This window comes from Medicago truncatula, chromosome 7, assembly GCF_003473485.1.
Source record: "Medicago truncatula cultivar Jemalong A17 chromosome 7, MtrunA17r5.0-ANR, whole genome shotgun sequence".
In the NCBI taxonomy this organism is placed as follows: Eukaryota; Viridiplantae; Streptophyta; class Magnoliopsida; order Fabales; family Fabaceae; genus Medicago; species Medicago truncatula.
In genome coordinates this window covers 28,863,031-28,884,504 of record NC_053048.1, presented here as the reverse complement: position 1 = coordinate 28,884,504, position 21,474 = coordinate 28,863,031, and the positions used below count along the sequence as shown (strand labels likewise).

The following is a 21,474-nucleotide window of genomic DNA, read 5'->3' as shown; positions in this document are numbered from 1 at the left end:
ATGAAGGAGACAATTGGAAGTAAATCAATCGTTCCAAAATCTTGTGCAAGGCAGAATACGTCGAGGGTGCACGCCAAGACCTGTGAAAGCCAAGATTTGCAAGAACACTTCTCCTCTACAGTGGAAGCTCAACCTCATCCACACCGAAGCACCGTAAACCATCACTCCACATCTTCGATCTTCACCGAACAGATCGGTAATCATAAAAAAAATGACATGTGTTTTATCAAAACTATAAAAACATTTATACAATTTATTTATTTTTAATAAATTATATATAATTTATTTATTTATATATAATTTAGATATTTATTAAAAGAATCGTTGGTCAAAAATAAAAATTAGGAAATAGTAAAAATATTATATTATTTATTTAAATAAGAAATGAAATAAATGCTTGGTCAAACTTATAGAAGAAGGAAGATAAGAAATGAAGTAAATGCTTGGTCAAACTTATTTTAAAATTTAATGTGAAATGAAAAAATATAATAATTTTTTATCAAAAGATATTTATCTTTTTGAAGGGTAAGGAAAAACTATTTGTTTTCAATAACATCTATAAATATCACCTCTTGTCAAAAAAAGATTTACAACAAAACACTTAACTGCAATTCCTCTCTGGTGTTCTATACATCATTTTCGTACGATATTATAATTATTTGTCTTGCATAATGATTTGTTTTTTATTTGTATGTGTAGTTTATGTTGCTCTGATGAATTTCATGCCACCACCAATGACGCGTCTCCGTCGTCAATCCAATCAGTCACTGTTGCCAGACGTAAATCTCCCTGACGAGGTTATCACTGAAATACTATTGTGGCTTCCGGTAAAATCTCTTATGCAGATGAAGTGCGTCAGTAAGTCATGGAAAACTCTCATCTCTAATCCTTCATTCATTAAAATGCACCTTAGTAGATCTGCACGAAACCCGTACTTCTCATCAGTAGTCCCTACACGGGGTTATTATTTCTTGGAAAATCGTTCTAGTTTCATACACTTCCCTGTTAGTTGTTTACTAGAAAACCGTTGGATCAGACATCCCAAGGATCCCTACTACAGATTGAGTGACAAGAACTGTCGCGTGGTTCTTGGTTCCTACAATGGAATGATTTGTTTGGCCGGTTATTGTAACGAGAGTACTAAGTATAAAAAAGTGTGGTTCCGTTTCTGGAACCCTGCTACCAGAAAAATATCTGATGTATTAGGATCTGATGTCTATTTTAATGACATGCATATTTCGAGATTTTATGTGTTTGTGTTTGGTTATGAGAGTTTAACTGACACTTATAAGGTTGTGTCATTAAGTTCAACTGGTAACGAAGTGAAAGTCTTTAGTTTGGGTGATAATGTTTGGAGACATATTCGAAGATTTCCATTCGGTGCTAGACCAATCTTCCGTAATTCCAGTTTATGTGAAGGTGTATATTTGGATAACAATGTTAATTGGTTGGCCTATCGTAGCGATCGTAATGGTGTTAAGAAATTTGTGGTTATTTCACTAGATCTAGCTACGGAGACATACACAGAGATGCTTCTTCCTTTTGATGAGGGGTTACATGTATGGGGAAATGTTTGTGTGTTGATGAACTCCCTATGTGTTTATCACGATTTAAAGGAAACTGATTTTGTTATATGGAAATTGATGGAATTTGGAAATGTAAATTCTTGGACCCAATTCCTTAAATTTACCTATCAAGATGTTCAATTCTATCATGAAATTGATCGTAGCGCACTTTTTAGAATAAGACCATTGCATCTATCTGAGAATGGTGATACTTTGGTTTTGGCAAACAACCAAAATGACCGAGCAATTCTCTACAACCGGAGAACGAATAAAGCAAGGAAAACTAGAATGTACAATAACATATCTTGGTTATCCATCCATGATTATGTCGAAAGCTTGGTTTTAATCTGTTGAAAGTAAGTTTTTCTTCACTCATAGCTATACTTGTGTGAAGTTATGTATAAATATGTTTAATGAACTAACATATCCTATTACCATGTTAAAACTCATTTGCAATTCAATATTGATGTTATTTCAGGTTTAAATTTGTGTTAATTCATAAATTTGTGTCAATTGTGTGATTATGTCTTTTAAATCAAAAAAATCTCACATAAATGAAGAATCTATTGATTGGTCCTATACTAATTTCAATTGTGTAATTATCTATGTATATTTTAAGCATATAAATTTTTTTTCAAATCAATAAATATATACATATGGCTGCTAATTTACACCCTCCTAAAAACACTTTAGGCTTTGTTTACGAGTTTGAAGGGGAAGGGAGGGGAAGGCTTGGGAAAAAAGGAATAAGTAAGTGGAAGAAATAGAGGAAAATGGGAGAGGAGGGCTTTGGGGGGATAACTTTTCTTCATAATACAAAACCCTCCTCATTTGGAGGAACTAAAAAATTGTATTTGGAGGAGGGTTTTGGGGGGTTTTGGAGGGTTAATAAGAATTCTTCAAATTTAATTTATGTTGTTATAATATTTTTAAAATTAAAAATAAAGTAATCATATGTATTAATTTATCATTCTCTAAAAAAACTACTCTTTTAAATTTTTTGGAAGATTTCTCTATTTTTTCTCATATTTTGCACCCCTCAAAGCCTTTCCTTTCCTTCCCCTCCAAACTCCCAAACAAAGCCTTTAAGGAGTAAATTAGCAACCTAGACCAACTTGTTTTTTTACCAAAAACTCATACTCTATTATCTTGAACTTGTTTTTTTTCTACATTTGTGCGGACCACTGTAGTATTTTTAGGTGTGTGTAAATCAGCAGCCCCTATATATATATATATATTTATATTCTTGGTAAATTTACACCAATTCAGTTACACTATTTTAGAAGGGAGAATTGTTTAGTTCTATAGATGATAATGATATATCGATGTTGAATCTAGTTGTTAGTAACATGAAAAGCTTGAGTCACTTTTGCTACATAATTGCATTATTCTATCTCAGTAGAAGCTAATTTCTTCGACTTTTTTCACAAAGGGATGTGACTAGTGCACTTTGCGAATAAGGCCTTCACTTTTCATGTGTCTTTGTTCTTTTCATGTGGTTTGTTGTTTCACTTCCTTGCCTAACTTTGAGCAAATTCACTGTAATTTATGATACGTGTCAAGATTGTATCTAAATTCACTTAAGTTATTGTGTTTGTTTTATAGAAGACATTAATGACCTTCTTGGTGTCTATTTAGGGTTTTGTTTGGAAACATTCGTAGAAACTTATTGCTTAATAATTATGCTGTTTTTTCATTTCTACTCCTTTTTGTGTAAAGGAAAGTGAAAATCTCCAAATCTGAGTAATTTGAGTCCTTTTTTTCGTAGGAACATTTAAGTATGATATAAATATTGTTGTAGTTGTACAAAAGGATCTGAATTTTTTTACAGTAATATATGTTTCCCTGGTATATTTTACACTGTTTTTTACGTTTTGGTGCCGCACTTAATTAATTGTAGTGCAATTTTGCTTTGGTTTGCAGGTGTGGTCCGACTCTTCGTCAAGTTTCTGTTTTCATTGCAAGCTGACCAGTCTTTTGGTTTTGATTATTCGATCTGTCTCATTTGATTTAAATCGAAGCTGTATTGGTGCGATAGTATTATTCTTGCTACAAATGGTCCTTGGAGTCATATTGTTTCCTGGTGTGTATTTAATCAAATGATTGTGTGAGTTCCCCATAACTCTTCATAGAAGCTGAATGGATCTTTTCTACTGTGATGTTGGTTTTCAACCTCTATTAATGAAATGTTTTTTTATGCGAAAAAAAATTGTTCCTTGTTAACATTTTAAAATTAAATGTTACATTTTGTTATTAATTCTAGCTAAAAAAAATTGTTGTAGTTAATACTAAGCTAATTAACTACACTGACGCTACAAAAGATCTTTTCTTATCTCAAATTGATTATGAACGTTTTTATAAATTTATATTCTATATTTTGTATATCTTTGAAGTGAAACCTTTCTCTCATAGAGTTACCAATATAGGTTGAAAGAAATCAATGTCGGTTTTTGTAGAACGAAATCAATCTTATCATATTTTTTGCTGTATATAGTCTACATCGTCCTACTATATATGCGGTTTCGTATGCTTCATATGTTGGAAACATATATGCCTCTGAGGGTGACATAAGTTTCTGTCATAGATCCTGGAAGAAAAAAAATTGGTCCAATGTAAACTTGTTCTAACCCAATGACTAATCTTAAAATCATATTAATACCAGGAAAACTAAAAACACATTTCACATATATAAGAAGATACAAGCACATGTTTTTATCTTTTAAGAATATTTCAAGTCACCCAATGTCAACTCAATAAAAGAAAATGCAAAACTTTAGTAAAATAATGAAGCATACACTAGATGTGCATGAATTTCATGTGAGTACCTAGTAGTTAGTTCCCTCCATGGGTAGATTCTTGATAGAATTGTGAGAAAACTGAATTTTGATTAGTGCATGTTAGTTAGATTTTCACCATATGATATGTTGTGTTGAAGGTGTTATTGGCTTGAGTTACATGCTTAAAATGTTGATTTTTGACTTACTAGTGTTGGTTGGTCATTTTGATATGTTTGGGGAAGAAAAGTGCTTTTAGAATGCTGAAAAACTGAAATATGGGTTGAGGTAATCGATTACCTACTACTGGTAATCGATTACCAGTGTGAATTATGCAATATCAAGTCATTTGATAATCGATTACCCCTTTATGGTAATTTGATGTCCGAGTACAGAATTTGCTTTCTAACTTGTCCCAAACCTTCCCTAAACTTGTCATCAACACCAAATGAGTCCATTAAAGGTAAACCAAGTTAAGGATATGATTAACACTTGACATATCATGAGAGCGTGTAAATCATACTTTAAATTGTTATCGTTTGGATAGTTTATTAACCCTAATAAATAGGAGTTTTAATTATGAGACTTTGATTTAGATAATCGAATCTAGTTACCACAAAATAATCGAAACATATTAGCTATATGTTATAGAACAAAACAATCAGATAATATGTGTCCCTCACAGGCTCCATATTAGGCTGGACGAGTTTTACCCTAGTTGGTAGACCACATGTAGTTAGAGGAGTCTGACGTTAGCATGAGAAGATAGGTATTTTTTCTGATTAGTAGTGGGATGTTGTTGGGGTTACTCCACCCGGTGCATTCCGTAAAACGAACTTAGAGAACTTGTTTGTACAAGCTAACGTAATAACTATATAAGCTACGGATTATAATATGTTTAGGGTAACATTTTCCCATTTATAATTATCACAGTTTACGTTTTGAAGTGCTAACCAGTTAACACTACCATTCACGAATGGTCCATTGCAAGTTCGTAGTAGAATTGGAAAAGTAGGGCAATCGGGAGTCTTTCTCCAACAACTATCACTCATACAATGAACTCTCCCCTCCATTTTATGTGTTGTCGATCCTAAAAGACAGCAACCACCTTGCCTGACGTAAATAGAAAAATTAAACCGAGATTAAATGTGCACGCTTAAACTTAAAAATCGTATCACTTTTTCATAACACCAATGTGCAATAATTATTTATTTGTATTTTCTATTATGTGTCCCATTTTTTTATGTCCAATAATTCATTGAAAAGCTCAAGCAAGTGTACAAGTATATCACTAAGATAGTACATAATACAAATATCTTATACACCCAACCCCAAAACGGTGCAACCAAGCCATAAACAACCAGATCCATCATTAACCAATACACAAAATCATCACTAAGACAACAAATATTTTAAACAATAAAAACAGACAAGTTAGCACCAGCTATAAACACACACATGTACATAACCACTTTAATGATGAATCAAATATTGTGCAACATGGCTAGGAAATTTGAACTTCAAAGCCAAAAGGGCTATCATGAATAAGAGTACAACGGTGGAAGCCTCACAAAGGGCGGCACCAAGGCCTAAATTTATTGAGCTATCACAGAAATGGTTTTTCTTCTGGGTATAAATTTTCCAATAATAATCAAGGGACTGCAACAACAGTGAATAGCACTATCATAGCCCTAATTTTAGTCCAACAACTAGATAGTAGAGCTTCAACCCCATCTACATATCTCAGGCATGTAACATGATCAGTACCAGTATATTCAAAGACCAAAACACGCGAGTTGAAGGTAATTTCCTTCATGTTGCCTGCACTTTTAACATTGAGTCTCATACCCCATTGATATCAATTTTTTTCTAATACAGAAACAACATGTTATACTGAAGCTATTGAACATGATTGTAGGGTTAAAGTTATCCAAGATGAGATAAAAGCAATAGTGTCGCAATCATGATTGTTGACAACACATTTTACTAACTAAGGTATCGCTGAACAATAGCAATTTGTTCAAATTATGCTAAACAAATTACCTTCCTGCGCTCCTCCCCTCTTTGAAAATAAATCAGTTTTGCCAATGTTGTGGCATAATATTGCCTCAAGTTGTTACTAAACACTTGCGCATCAAATTTTAGGCAATAACAACCAATAAATGATTTCATCCATATACACCATCACCGTGTAAAATATTTGAACACTTTCAATTAATCATAATGCTTAGATCATAATCATACCATTTTTCCTTTTAAAATAACACAGCATAATTGATTATATTATTTGTTACTATTCAAATCACGACCAATAAATGATTACATTCAAATTGTTAGATCATAATCATAACACTTTTCATTTTAAAATAACACAACATATTACCAAAATTAAAAATCACCAAGAAATTGCGCAAAATGATTAGTAATTGAAATTTCACTGACCTTATATGTGTCATTCAAATCATCATAGCCGAATCCAAGCCGTGATGTGCCATACAATTCAATATTCATACTGGGTGCCTTTCTGGATCTTAACCTTAAACTAGGGTTCCAAAACTTGATAAAAAGTTCATATTTTCGATCTTCTAGTGATTTCCCAACAGCCAAGCAAACCAAGCCATTAGTAGAACCTACTATAAAATAAGAGTGATAGTCAAGATAGCAACACTCTACCTCAGAACACGATTGTTCGAGTAATAAACTTCGCACTGGGTATGGAGTTACAACCATAGTATCATCCTCGTCATTGAGTGCGGTGAGTATGGTGTGTGTGTTTTTGGGAGATTTTTGAATGTGGAGTTTTGCGAAATTAGGGTCGAGAATGATGATTTCCAGTGTTTGGAAACGGAAGTGAATCTGATGAGAATCGTTACTGGAAGCCATAAAAAGATTTGGATGATGAGGTCTGAAGGGAGAATCGGAGGAGACGATTCACAAACTGATTCAAGTTTCTTTCTCTTTTCTGTCATCGCCGATTAAATCCTATTTCTTGTTAAGCCAAATTCTCTAGTGGCCAGATCTTTAAAGCAAAGTATTTCTCCCCTGCACTTCCTTTTCGGATGCTAAACGTGGTTATGATCCTAACTTTGCTTGGAGGAGTATTTGGTATTCTCGTCAGGTTTTCTTATGTGGTTAAAGATGGTGATTGGTCAGGTTATCTTATGTGGTTAAAGATGGCGATTGGTAACAGAACAAACATAGATGTTATGAATGAACCTTGGATCCGGGGTGAGACATCTTCTCCTCAAAAATCAAAGTGTGTATGAATTGACTGTCACTGATTTAATGATTGTTGGGGAATAAAGATGTGATATTGACAAAGTTTCCTCTTTGTTTTCAGTTGAAGTGGCGCAAACTATCATAGATACACCGCTGTTTGCATTAGTCCAAGAGGATCATTTGATTTGGATTGATGATCGAAAAGGGCTATATTCAGTGCAGTTAGGGTGTAGATTGATAATGATTGTTTATGGCGTGTAAACACATCACATGAAACTCGCAGTCTCTTATGATGTATTTGAAGAGGAATCCTATTCAAGCACTCTCAAAGCAATTACAGGTTGTTCATGCATTTTGAGAGAAAAAAATTAACAGTCTATTTTTGTCAAATTTTCTTCGATTGATGACATATTAAAACCAGATAAACATTATAGGAAATATATTCACAATAATGGCAAAGTGCAATCAATTTCAGATCTAGTCCAACAACTAATTTTCTAACTGATAGCTTACACACTTACATGAAAAATTAATTTGGGGGCTTCTTGAGTTTGGAAACTTTGTTCCGCAATCAAAATGTCATCAGCTGCTCTTTTGTAAGAACAAGTGCAAATCATTATCTCTATAGCACCAGCACTTCTAATCGAAGGTATGTCTGGTGTCCGACATTTGTGTCTGAACCAACACCAATGCATTCAATTATGTCACTTTTTCAAATTACTACCATTGTTGATGTGGACTGTCATGAACTGTGTCTGTGTCCGTGTTTCATTGATCTGTTCTCTATGCTCTTTATTCCCAAAAATTATGATATTGTATAAATCTAAATATGGTTTTCTATTTCATATGTAAACTCAGAAATCACCACACTAGTGAGCATATAACCAAACAGATTACAAACACTGAAAAAGGCATTGAAATTAAATAGACCATTAAATCCAGCTTATCCAAGCAAAAATAATACAGAACCTTCTTTCAATAGGTGGAAAAAAAGCATTCAGATTTTACATTGTAACATATCATCCAATCACCCAATTGTACTGCATAACACTTATCAAAACAGATTAAAAACGGAAAGAAAACTGGTTCAGTTATAAGTGAGTCCCTATGAAGCACGGATACGGACACAGACACGGACAAGGCAACACCATTAATTATTGGAGAAGATCATGATTTTGTGTAACTATATGTGTCAGTGTCAGACACATAGTCTAATTATATGTGTCCGACACCGGGACACACATAATCCGAGGAGTGTCGGTGCTTCATAAGTCCCAATAAAATAACTTTTCATTCAGTATCGCAGCCCAATTCAAATCCACTTCAATTAAAGATAAGAACATCAAAGGTAAGAAAAAGTGAAAGCTTGAGAGCAGGTCAAAAGTGCATAACAGCCCAGTAAAAATAAAGTTGGCATAGGGAAGGCTGAAGCAAAACACAAAAAAAAAGCGTCAACAAGAGAACACGATTTTCTTGTGATCCACAAACTACGATTTAGGTCAAATTCAGATTATCAGAAATGGCAAACCCAAAACACTCACTTGAAATGTGGAAGCAACCATACTTAACAGATAACCGAGACAAGTAAATAGTATGCCACATTCTAAATCGAGACATTCTAACATATCTGAAAACTTTCATATACAACTTTCAAGTGACATTTCTAAAGCAGTGACTGCAACCAACTTCCGCTTAATGCACTGATTGTAAATTACAACTTGAAGGTCTAGACTGTCAAGTTAAAAAGAAATCAGTTTCCACAGTATCTTTAAAATTTAATGAGTTTGTTTTTAAAATACACTTGAAGGTCTGTATTGGATTGTAGATGCAAATCTTAGTATAAAGGTCACCCTTGAACCTTACAGTATAAAAATGGCCAACAACCAACGGTGGTATATAAAACAGATCTAATGCAACCATCATAGTATATATATGATGCAGAAGAAAGTATGGAGCAAATGAACTAAATTATAAGTGAAGAAATACAAATTAACTATGCTATTATCTATGCATTATGTTGATAACTAACTCATAATAATTAATATAAAATCAAAACATCATCATCCAATCCAAAGACTTCGATCCAACAACTAGTTATAAGTACTGACAAAATCATACAACAAAATAGTCAAACTAGCTAGCTAATGAAAACACATTTAAGAACCCATCGATAGCCATCACGCCACTTTCATAGTTTAGCAAAAGTTTTGAAAACAAACAATTGAAGTATAGGAGCTTAATGTGGATGAGGACGAGGCAAAACCAAGCTACGCATATGTTCATCGGCCGCCCAAATTTGGTTGTTAGGAAGTCGAAGAAATTGAACTATATCATCTCTCCGATTATACATAATAACAAAATTTAAAAGATCTTTTTCTTTGGTAGCCAGCAACAGGACATCTCCATTTTCGGACAAACACACAGGCAACAACAGAAAATTAGGCGCAATATCATAAAATTTTAGATGCACATAACTGACATTCACCAACCGAGTCCAAGATTCTTGAACTCCATACTCTCTCATTTCCCACAAAACAAAATGTGTTCTCATTTGATCATAATAAAGGCAGAGGCGACCCCTCAAAACAGCAAGAGCTGGTTCATCTTCGGGCAGCTCACCAAAACCAATGGGCAACAAAATATACTTACATGTCTCCTTCCGCAGATCAAGTGAAAAAACCACTAATTGTTGGATGGTAACATTTTCCCATTTATAATCATCACTGTTTAAGTTGTGAAGTGCTAACCAGTTAACACTGCCATTCACGAATGGTCCATTGGAAATTCGTAGTAGAATTGGAAAAGTAGGGCAATCGAGAGTCTTTCTCCAACAACTATCACCCATACAGTGAACTCTCCCCTCCATTTTATGTGTTTTATGATCCCAAAAGACAGCTACCACCTTGCATGACGTAAATAGAAAAATTAAACCGAGATTAAATGTGAGCACTTAAACTTTGTATCACTTTTTCATAATACCAATGTGCAATAATTTTTTATTTGTATTTTCTATTATGCGTCCCATTTTTTTATAAGTCCAATAATTCATGGAAAATCTCAAGCAAATGTACAAGTATAGCAACCAAGCAATAAACAACTAGATCCATCATTAACCAATACACAAAATCATCACCAAGACAACAATAAAAACAGACAAGTCAATACTCCAGAATCAACAAGTATTTAGCTTATACACATGACTGACTACATAGTTTTATATTTGTATTAGTGTTTAGTCTCCATAGTTAATTATTGATTAGTTAGAGGAATTTAATTATGAAGTTACTAACTCTGTTTATTGACAACACATATTAAGAAAGATGACCTTTCCATGACTGATTATTTAACCCAGCCTTGAATTATTTGGGATGAAATTTGCAACTTTATATTAGATCATACTTCACTTGTGCAATTAAGTACTCCATAATGATCATTCTGGTGTTTCGAAGAGAAATCCATAAAATCAATTGCAATTTCTGAGGAATGTTATGTTGGGTTAACATATTGATGAGGAATCATCGACCACAGTGTTTTCCTATGTCGTGCAACATGACTAGTAAATTTGAACTTCAAAGCCAAAGGGGCTATCATACCATGCAATAGGGATTCGAACAAATTCTGCTACTCAATAGTGTTATCGCTGAACAATAGCAGTTTGTTCAAATTATGCTAAGCAAGTTAACATTAACAATGCTTTCTTACATAGCAGACTACCTTTCTCCGCTCCTCCCCTCTTTGAAAATAAATCAGTTTTGCCAACACATCGAGCCCACTGTTGTGGCATAATATTGCCCTGCCAAGTTGCTACTAAACTGAAGGTATCGCTGAACAATAGCAATTCAGCGATAGCAATTTGACAACACTATAGCAATAGAAATTTGACAACACTTTATACTAAACTAAGGTATCGCTGAACAATAGCAATTCAGCGATAGCAATTTGCTCAAATTACGCTAAGCAAGTTAACATTAATTTTGCTTTCTTACATATCAAACTACCTTCCCCCGCTCCTCCCCTCTTCGAAAATAAATCAGTTTTGCCAACACATGGAGCCCAATGTTGTCGCATAATATTGCCCTGCCAAGTTGTTACTAAGCTAATCTCTTATACCTGATTCATTGTGATTTTAATCTCTACAGTTTAATATTTAACATGAAAAAACTGAAGGTTGGTACTTCCATTATCATAGAATCTATCATAATTCATTCTATTATTTGTTAATATTATATACACTTACGCATCTTTTTTTACGCAATTACAACCAATAAATGATTTCATTCATGACTTGTAAATATTTGAACACTGTTAATGTATCATAATCGTTAGATCATAATGATAACGATTTTTCCTTTTAAAATAACAGAACATTTTACCAAAATTAAAATTCACCAAGAATAATTGCGTGAAATGATTAGTAATTGAAATTTCACTGACCTTATATGTGTCATTCAAATCATCGTAGCCGAATCCAATCCGCGCCGTACCATACAATCCAATATTCAAACTGGGTGCCTTTTTGGATCTTAACCTTAAACTAGGGTTCCAAAACTTGATAAGAAGTTCATATATTTTATTTCTAGTGATTTCTCAACAACCAAACAAACCAAGCCATTAGTAGAAACAACTATAAAATAAGAGTGATAGTCAAAACTGCAACACTCTTCTACCTCAGAAGACGATTGTTCGAGTAATAAAGTACGCACTGGGTATGAAGTTACGGCCATAGTATCATCTTCGTCATCGAGTGCGGTGAGTATGGTGTGTGTTTTTGGGAGATTTTTGAAGGTGAAGTTTTGCGAAATTAGGGTCGAGGATGAGTGATTTCCAGTGTTTGGAAACGGAAGTGAATCTGATGAGAAACTTTACTGGAAGCCATGACAGGATTTGCATGATGAGGTCTGAAGGGAGATTCGGAGGAGACGACGTTGCCTCCATTGACGATTCACAAACAGATTCACCTTTCTTTCTCTTTTCTATCATCGTCGATCAAACCCTCTTTCTTAGGCGGTGTATAAGGAGCGTTGTATACTCATCCAGGAAACACAAGAGGAGTATTACGATGTATCAGTGACTATCTTTTCATTTAATTGATAGACAACACAGAAGCCCTAGTTCTTTTAGTGAGAGAAACACCGATGCTCCTCTACATCTTTTTTCCTTTTTTTTTTTTTTTTTCTTTTTTTCTTCATCTAAACAAGTGGTTTTCACAAGTATCAAGTTCTTTCCTTTTGTATTTTTGTGATTCCGTCGTCTAATTGTGGCGTTGTGTTGGTAGTCGTCTTGTGCGGCGTTTGATTTCGCGTTTTATTTCGGTGTTTTTTTAGTTCGAAATATTGACATTAGTTAATTACAAATTCAATCAATGATTTGGGCGTCAATGTTGCTAATCTGGAAGCATGGGTATTTCAGTGATTTAGATTTTATCATATTATTTGTAGGTATTTTGATGTTTTATGCTATTAACTTGGGGTGTTGTGAGTTTGTTCGTAGATTGATCATTTAAGTTTATAGCGATGTGTGTATCTGATGTGATGTACCCTATCAATTTGATTTAATGAATATTATTTTGTTTTTGTCAAAAAAAAAAATGTATGAGTGACTATTTAATTCTTTCAAAAATCGATGGGAGCTTAGCTCACTTAGTAAAAGATAATGTAAAATAAATGCAAGGTCTAACTTCATACACCGTAGTTATTTGAGAGAGTAGGCAATTACCTCCTAAAATTGTAACTTTCGTAAAAAAAGTTCATGATTTTAACAAAACTTCAATTACCCTCAAGAAATTGTATAACGTTAATCAATTTATCCCTCCATCAAATTTCTTTGTTAGTCAACATAACGTGACATTTGATTAATATTATCTACATATCACTTTATTACTTGGTAAACAATTTAGTACATTTGTCTAATCCGACCATCACCAACCCTACTGATTTTAGGAGATAAATATGTGTATCCTAGAAAAGAGTATGATTGAGTATATGAGTTATTTTCCCTGAGTTTGTCCTGCTTGGAGGTAATTTTATAAATGGGATGAGATAACAATTTGAGCAACCTTTTTGAAAAGGTATGTTTTTCCTAAAAATAAATGCAAAGAATAAAAGTATTATGTATGATGTATGAAATTCATTTTTCAAAAAAATATATGTGGCATTTGCTCAAAACCGTAAAAAGAAATTCAGTATTTCTTTTCAAAAAAAATATTTGAAAAAAAAAAATTTACCACTTGTGATAAGGCATGACAGGTCAAACACATGGCAGTGCCACGTAGACAGACAAATGTTACGTCATATTGACTAACAGACGAATTTGATGGAAAGGGTAAATTGATTAACATTATGTAATTTCGGAGGGTAATTGAAGTTTTGTTAAAGTCAGGGGGTTTTTGACGAATGTTACAATTTCATGGGGTAATTGCCTATACACTCCTAATTATTTACTCTTAGATGGTGTCATGTCAATGCCACACGTCTAATCACATGTCACATCAGTACTCAAATGAGTTTATAATCAAAGGTTAAATGATTAAATTTTACAATGATTTTTTGAAATGATAAGTGAGCACAGAGACAAAAACTCAATTGGCTCCTATTTGCAGCAACTACTAACATATTTAAGCCTAATATGAAAGGCTGAAACTTTGATTCTCGTGATAAAAAGTTGGCTTATCCATAAATTTGTGAGTTTAGCTTCTATTGTCGATGTGGGAACTTTTGTATGGGTGATATGTAACTTGTAAGAACCTTTTTTGACCTTTAAGGTTTGTGTTGATCATAACGAGCCTCAAAAGTGTATGTTTGGTTATACATCGATGAAAATTAATTTTGGTTAAAATTAAGTTAAATGTAAATTGATTTATGATTGGATACACTTATAAAAAAAAGTTAATTTTATCAATTAATGTTATTTGAATAGTTTGTATTATCAAAATTGCTTTCGAGTGTATAAATGTTACATTAGCCTAACTTCAACAAAAACATTATTAAAAATTCATATTTTTATCTTTCATTTTCTAGTGGTGTTAAGAGTTTTACATTGAATGAAGGTTGATCCGAACATGTGTTTATGAGTAGGAACAGAACAATCCTTATCTTAAAAATTTATTTTTCTTAGGATGAGTTAGGTTCAACCCAAGTTTAAAGAGGGTATCAGAATTTATCGATGATATGTGGATCATGTGCTATCATATTTTCGTCATCGCTCAAACCACGCTCCAAATATCCAATCTCAAAGAGGTTTTAAGAGTCCCATGTTGGATGAGAGAAACATACAATTGTAAGATATAGGCTCTATAAGATGATTCTTTATTTTTAGCTATATTTTTACTCAACATTTTTTTATAAAAATATTTCATTTTTTTAAGTTTTTCATTTTGTATGTTTTATTTTTAGCTTGTGGATCAGAAAAGAGTAAATGAGTAAGATGGGTACAATATTAATGGGTCTATTGCAACACCTAATGTTTCGAAATTGTGTTTTTTAGACATCTTAGATTGTTTACAGACATCTTAAAAATTCTAAAATACCTTTGTTGGATGCTAACTTTGGATCATTTAAATTTAGAGGTTATTATCTGTGTCACATCAGTAACATATCATATTCAAATTCTAAAATAGTTCAAGAGTTAACTACGGTTCCAAAATCAGGTCCTATTTCCCGATCCAAACAAAAATCCTAGTTATATCCTTTTATGTTTTATTGCATGTCTTGGACTGTAGTAGTGTATTATCCACAACAACCTTTTTTTTTCCTTATAATAGTAAACTATATTTCCAAGTGCTAATTTTTTTTATCTTATTTCTCCTAACTTTGGAAATATAAATTTATTTGAAGTAGTTAAATATATCTTAGGTTAAACATGTCTTTGGTCCATATAAATATATCAACTTTTTGTATAAGTCTCTTTAAAACTGTGCTTCGACTTTTGATATCTATTAAATTTTCAATCACCACTTTTGGTTCATAGTTTTAAGTCAACTCATGTTTGATCGTTTTATTTTTTTAATAAAATTGTGCAAAAATGTGTAAAATATTATTAAAATATCTTTCCAAAAAATTAGAATTTTTTTAACAAAACATGAATTAAATATAAATTTTTAATGGTCAAAAATATAAATTTTCATATTTAATTCATGTTTTGTTATAAAATTCTAACTTTTTTGGGAGATATTCTAATAATGTTACAAATTTTTCTGCAATATTTTATTTAAAAGTATGAAGTATACGTATGAGTTTACTTAAAATCATGGATCAAAAGTGAACTTAAAAAACTTTTGAAAACTAAAAATCGAAGAAACTTGTCAAAGAAATTAAAAGAAAAAGTTGATATATCTGTTATAAAAAAAATAAAAAAAAAATATCTAACCCATGTATTTTTAGGGTAGCTATAAACATTTAATATACTTACTCGTACAAATAAAACATAATTTTTAGGGCAGTCGAAACCCCACAAGCGTGAGCTAATATGAGGAGAAAAGAAAAAATAATTATCTAGTAAAAGAAACCCCACAAGCGTGAGCTAATATGAGGAGACTAATCCCAACTGGTGGAACAATGATTGGATTATAAGCTTCGTGATTGCGAGCTTCCATCTTAGCAAGGTAGTCAGCACACGCGTTGCCCTCCCGAAAAGTATGCAATAAATGAACTTGTCAGTCCCTAGCTAAAAGCTCTTGAATATTATGGAGGATAGCTGCATAATGATGCCAAGTGTTAACTGGATAAGAAATTAATTTTATTGCTAGTTTTTGAGTCGAAATAGCACCACAATTCCGAACAACCGACCTCCCAAGCCATGACCAAACCATAATACACACCCAACAATTCTGCATGAAGGATGTTGGAGAAACCAATATTTTCAGCAAACCCCTGAATCCAAGCACCATTAGAATTTCGGATCAACCCTCCAAAGCCTGAAACGCCGTGATTACCAAGACTACTACCATCCACATTCAATATCATATCGGTGCCACCCTGATCATTCCATCAAATCACTCTTATTGGGGAAACCGATTGCTACTGCCATAAACAATATATCAACGAATGGGCATAATTCTCCGTACAGATCTTTAGAGAGACAAGTGAAACCAATTCATTCTCCACACACAGCTTATTTCTAGCGCGCCAAAGCCACCAAACAGCCGCAAGGAACATATAAATAGATGAACCTTTCACACGCTTTAGTTATACTATCCAAATTTTTCTATTAAGTAATTCCGTTGTTTGACCTACGATACTTAAAAACTGATGAATTATAAAAGATTTCTCATCATACTCAATGTTTGTCGTGTGTAATTATATGAACTTTTATCTTCTATGAATTTGATTTATTTTTTAAATACATATATTCAATCTCCGTTTAACTGGATACTTTTTTTAACACTAACAATAGTTCCATAAATACAAATGTCATCATTTTATTCTACTTTCAACTTATAGTTACATCAATAAACCTCTTCTCATGGTTCTTTATCTAGTACGGAAGAGCAACTGAGCATCCCGAGAAGGGTGGTTGCAATGATCCTAAGACGAAACATGGAAAGCATACAAATTCTTGTCTGTCTGGTCGCAGGTGGATAGAGAGGGTCTTTGTCATTTTAAGGAGTTTAATTTGGTTGCAATGATTCTACTTTCATCATTTTAAGGAGTTTAATTTGGTGTTGTTGGATAAATGGTGTTGGAGGTTGCAGGTGGATAGAGAGGGTCTTTGTTTTGACTCTTGGCTTCTATATATGGCCTAGTTGGGGGCGGTTATAGGCATGGGGTGGAAGGGATCAACGTGGTGGAGGGAGATAGCTAGAATATGTGACGGTATTGTTTCAGCAGTGGGTACCTGGTTTTCTGACAATTTACGTCTTATAGTAGGTAACGAATAAACTACTTTATTTTGGTTTGATAGGTGGGTTGGTGATCTTCCTCTTCGAGATAGGTATCGGCGTTTGTTTGATTTATCAGAGAGTAAATTTCTAACTATGGCACAAATGTTTAATTTGGGGTGGGGGGAGGCTTGGAAGTGGAGAAGGAGATTATGGGCATGGGAGGAAGAAATGGTAGATGAATGTAGGACTTTATTGCTGACTGTTGTGCTGCAGGTTGATATTGGTGTTGTGTGGGCGTGGATCCCTGATCCAGTCGTTGTTATTCAGTCAAAGGGGCTTATCGCATCCTCACAGATAGGATGCCTCCCCGTGATTATGTCCCTGCTGATCTCTTATGGAGGAGGGAGATCCTCTTAATGTTTTGGTGTTTGCTTGACACTTTTTTCGGAATAGATTGCCAACTAAGGCAAATGTATTCCGAAGAGGGATTATTATTACTCACGAGTCTTAGTTTTGTGTTAGTGGGTGTGGCTTGTAGGAATTAGAGAACAATTTATTCTTGACATGTGGTCTATTTGGTCAGATTTGACAACTTGTTTGCAACTGGCTTGGAATACATTCAACGGATCCTTCTAATGTTGTGGATCATTTTCTTCAATTTGGTACCTCTTCAATTTATGCAACATCAAGGCTTTCCTTCATGATTTTGATCTGGTTAGCAAGTTCTTGAGTGATTTGGAAGGAAAGAAATGATAGGCTATTCAAAGGAAAAAAAAAATTCCTATTATGCTTTTGGAGAATATTGACTTCTTTCCTTTTGGTAGTTTAAAGCTAAATTTGTTGTTTTTCATTATACTTTTTATAATCGGTGCCAAAATCCTTTTTTATGTGCGGGGATTAGCTTACTATTGGTTCGTTCTGTTGACACTTTGTTATTTTTTTTTTTCGCTCTTTTCTCTGGTACATCTTATGCTGGTAAGATAGCCAGCTGGTAATAATATATTTCATTTTGATTTCTTAAAAAAAAAAAAAATTCCTAAAAATAATATATTTTTTTACTAGAAGACTCTTCAGCAAACTCAATATTTTATAAAAAAAAAAAATCGATTAATATAAAAATAAAGAAAGATATGTTAACTATAATGTCAAGAGAATTGTACAAAGGAAAAATTATTGATAGAGGCTTGTACAATAAGAAAGCTTTAATGTTGAATTGACTGAGAATTGAAATTTAGTTTGAATACTTTCCAACTATTCTTTTAAATGATTGGTATTCTACTTTTGTTATTTTGTTTGAAAATTTTAATTACTTTTTCTTATTATACTTGTTTTTGAATTTACATATGCTTTTTATATTTACTTCCAATTATTTAATGGTATGATGTATTCTTTTACTTATGATGTTAATAATTCAAATATTGATAATTAAATAAAAAGTTAAAGCTCTTTCTTATCCTTTCAATTTTTAGGGGAAAGCGACTTTGATAAGGTGAAATTTAGTCGAAAGGTAAGTAAAATCTACCAAATATTATTATAATCAGTGATAAAACTTTGATACTCTTTATTTATAACTAACGAAAAGACGGACACATCTTTCAGCTCTTTTTATTTAGCTAACGTTTAAAAATTGTGGACGGTATTTTTTATGAAATTTTGATTTTGATTAAAAGTAAAAATATAAATGATTGTTTCTTTCAAATTATAACAAAGCAAACTAATCATGATTATCTATTTCATTGACACCAACAATATGACAAAAAAATATAATTCAAATTCTTATTTTTTAATGACGCCAATAACAATCATAGAAAAAGTTGTTTAAGAGTATAATTAGGATAACGAAAAAGTAAGTATATATGTACTCATCTAGTTTGTTACACTTTTTAAAGGATGAAAGAAAAAAGTAAGTATAGATGTACTCATATCGTGTTTTTACACTTTTATTTTAATATTTGAATTTACTCTTATTTATTTGTTATATGCGTTATTTGCATTGAAAGTTTATGGTAATTTTGGAAAGGGAAAAAGTCAGTGCAAAAGAGACAAAACATTCTATTTTCTTTATATATAGTATAGATATAGATTTAATTTAAAATTTAAGTCTTATGAATAATAATTAAAGAAATAAATCAATAAAACACAATTAAAATATCATTTAATTCAAATTAAAATAAAATATCAATTTTAGGTACATATACTATTGGTTTTTCCTCAACCCCTTTTATTAAATATGGTTATTGGAATCATACATGTCAATCAATAAGAACGGATCACGTAGGTGATATTGGTTTTGATGAAATTGTTCTTATCTCTTTCTTAATAAAAAATTTTCTCTCATTTAAATAATTTATTTCAATCATTCTCTCTCATTTAAAATACAATAATATCATCAATCATTCAACAAGAACTCTCTGAACTAAATAAACCAACCATCACTGTTAAAAAACATATGCACTAACCACCAATATGTCTAGTATAATAATACATTATCGCATTTTTTGAGTATTAAATATGACTTTAAGTTTTAAAAATATGAATATTAAATAAAGCATACACTATTTGTTCCGTTAAAAAACATACACAATGTTTATTGTTCATCATCACATGTATTAAATATGATTATTAAAGTCATGCATTACAATAACAAAAAACACCATCAACTACCATAGTTTAAGAAAAACATGCACAACCATAAATATAAGCAAAATTTTTGTTTCAATGTTTAATGAATAATTGATGTATCTGATTGATAGTATAGACCAAACAAATCAGTTATTCAATGAAGCTAAAAAAGAAATTTTTGCTTATAATAATGATGGAGTACATTATCTATCATCCTTCTTATATTAAATATGACTTTTAGAGTCATGTGAAATTTGTCTTTTTTGAAAGCAAGGGTCATGTGAAGTTGAATATTATATATGGTTTTTCTATCATGTGCAAATTTGCACATATTAAAAAGTTTAAAATAACAACTTTGCATTGAAACTTGTATATTTTTTATTTAATAAATAATTATTTTTTCAATAAAAATTTACTACTTTTAATTGTTTTAACATGTGAAATTTTATACATGTTAGACACATAATTTGGGTACAAATTATAACCGATACAATTTTATACTTGTGTTTGCTTCATTTCATTAGGATAGATTTCTTTATCAATAGATTTGGTTTACCAAACTATCGTTTACTTAGTTTTTCATTGGATTTTGGAAGTGTTTTGAACTCCCTCTAGTCTCAAATGTAAGTATTTTTTCACTTTTCAGGTTTATTTAATAAATGGTGTATGTAGTCCATATTATAGACGACATATATCATTTATTGAATGAATCTAAAAGGTGAATAGAGTCTTATATTTGAGACCAGAGGGAATAAATGATTATTAGAAGTTTGAGATTCTAACATGAGATTCCTTCCATCTATAACTATACCTATGTATGCTCTTTTCTTATCTAAACATCTCTTGTTAGATTAGGGTTTTCAAACAAATTTTCTAAGGGCATTATCTAAAAAGAACGATGAAAAAATCTGATTTATTTTCTTCCCTTAATTTCTCTATGTTACACATTTTGATCTTTTCTGTTAGTTTTAATTAAAAAAATATTAGGTTTTCTTTATTTTCTTCTGAAAATTTTCTGGGATTCTTGTTGTTGAAGGTTGATGGAGATGATATGAAAATTAAAAAGAGGAGAAGAAGATGAAGAAAACCTAACGTTTTTGAATTAAAACTAACGAAAATGACCAAAATGTGTAACAAAGAGAAGTTAAGGGACCACAATAAATCAATTTTTAATTAAGGGAGCAAAGCGATAATACCTAAATAGTTAAGGGACTAAAAATGCAATTTAGCCGAAAATTTTGTATTAGAAATATTAGTCTAACAATTATCAAAATAATAAATACAATATTTCTATGTGAAAGTTAGTTATTTTTATTCCTTAAACATTTGTATTGGAATTAATCAAACACTTATCAAAATAATAAATAAATAATTGCAAAAAGAAATGCCCTCACACAGGATCGAACTACACACTTTCAGTTTACAAGTTTTGGAAGAAATCAATAAGGTGTGTAATAATGAAAGGCAATATCCCCAC

The 21,474-nt window shown here is 32.0% G+C and overlaps 2 protein-coding genes across 2 annotated transcripts; one reads left to right on the top strand and one right to left on the bottom strand.

Moving 5' to 3' along the window:
- Window positions 1–1,919, top strand: LOC25480392 (F-box/kelch-repeat protein At3g23880). Its single transcript, XM_013587155.2, has 2 exons — window positions 1–196; window positions 700–1,919. The coding sequence occupies exons 1-2, from the start codon at window positions 1–3 to the stop codon at window positions 1,917–1,919; spliced, it is 1,416 nt and encodes a 471-aa protein (XP_013442609.2).
- Window positions 1,920–9,600: 7,681 nt separating this feature from the next.
- LOC25480396 (uncharacterized) lies at window positions 9,601–12,144 on the bottom strand. The gene is made up of 2 exons (XM_013587159.2): window positions 11,993–12,144; window positions 9,601–10,460 (listed from the first exon to the last, which is right to left on the bottom strand). The coding sequence occupies exon 2, from the start codon at window positions 10,422–10,424 to the stop codon at window positions 9,795–9,797; it is 630 nt and encodes a 209-aa protein (XP_013442613.2). The 5' UTR covers window positions 10,425–10,460; window positions 11,993–12,144; the 3' UTR covers window positions 9,601–9,794.
- Between the last annotated feature and the right edge of the window lie 9,330 nt (window positions 12,145–21,474).

What these genes read in the sequence shown, in the direction of transcription:
- LOC25480392 (XM_013587155.2), top strand. Translation starts at nt 1, where the DNA reads ATGAAGGAGACAATTGGAAGTAAATCAATCGTTCCAAAATCTTGTGCA. An exon ending in GATCTTCACCGAACAGATCG is followed by an intron (nt 197 to 699) that starts GTAATCATAAAA and finishes TTGTATGTGTAG; the next exon opens with TTTATGTTGCTCTGATGAAT.
- LOC25480396 (XM_013587159.2), bottom strand. Translation starts at nt 10,424, where the DNA reads ATGGAGGGGAGAGTTCACTGTATGGGTGATAGTTGTTGGAGAAAGACT.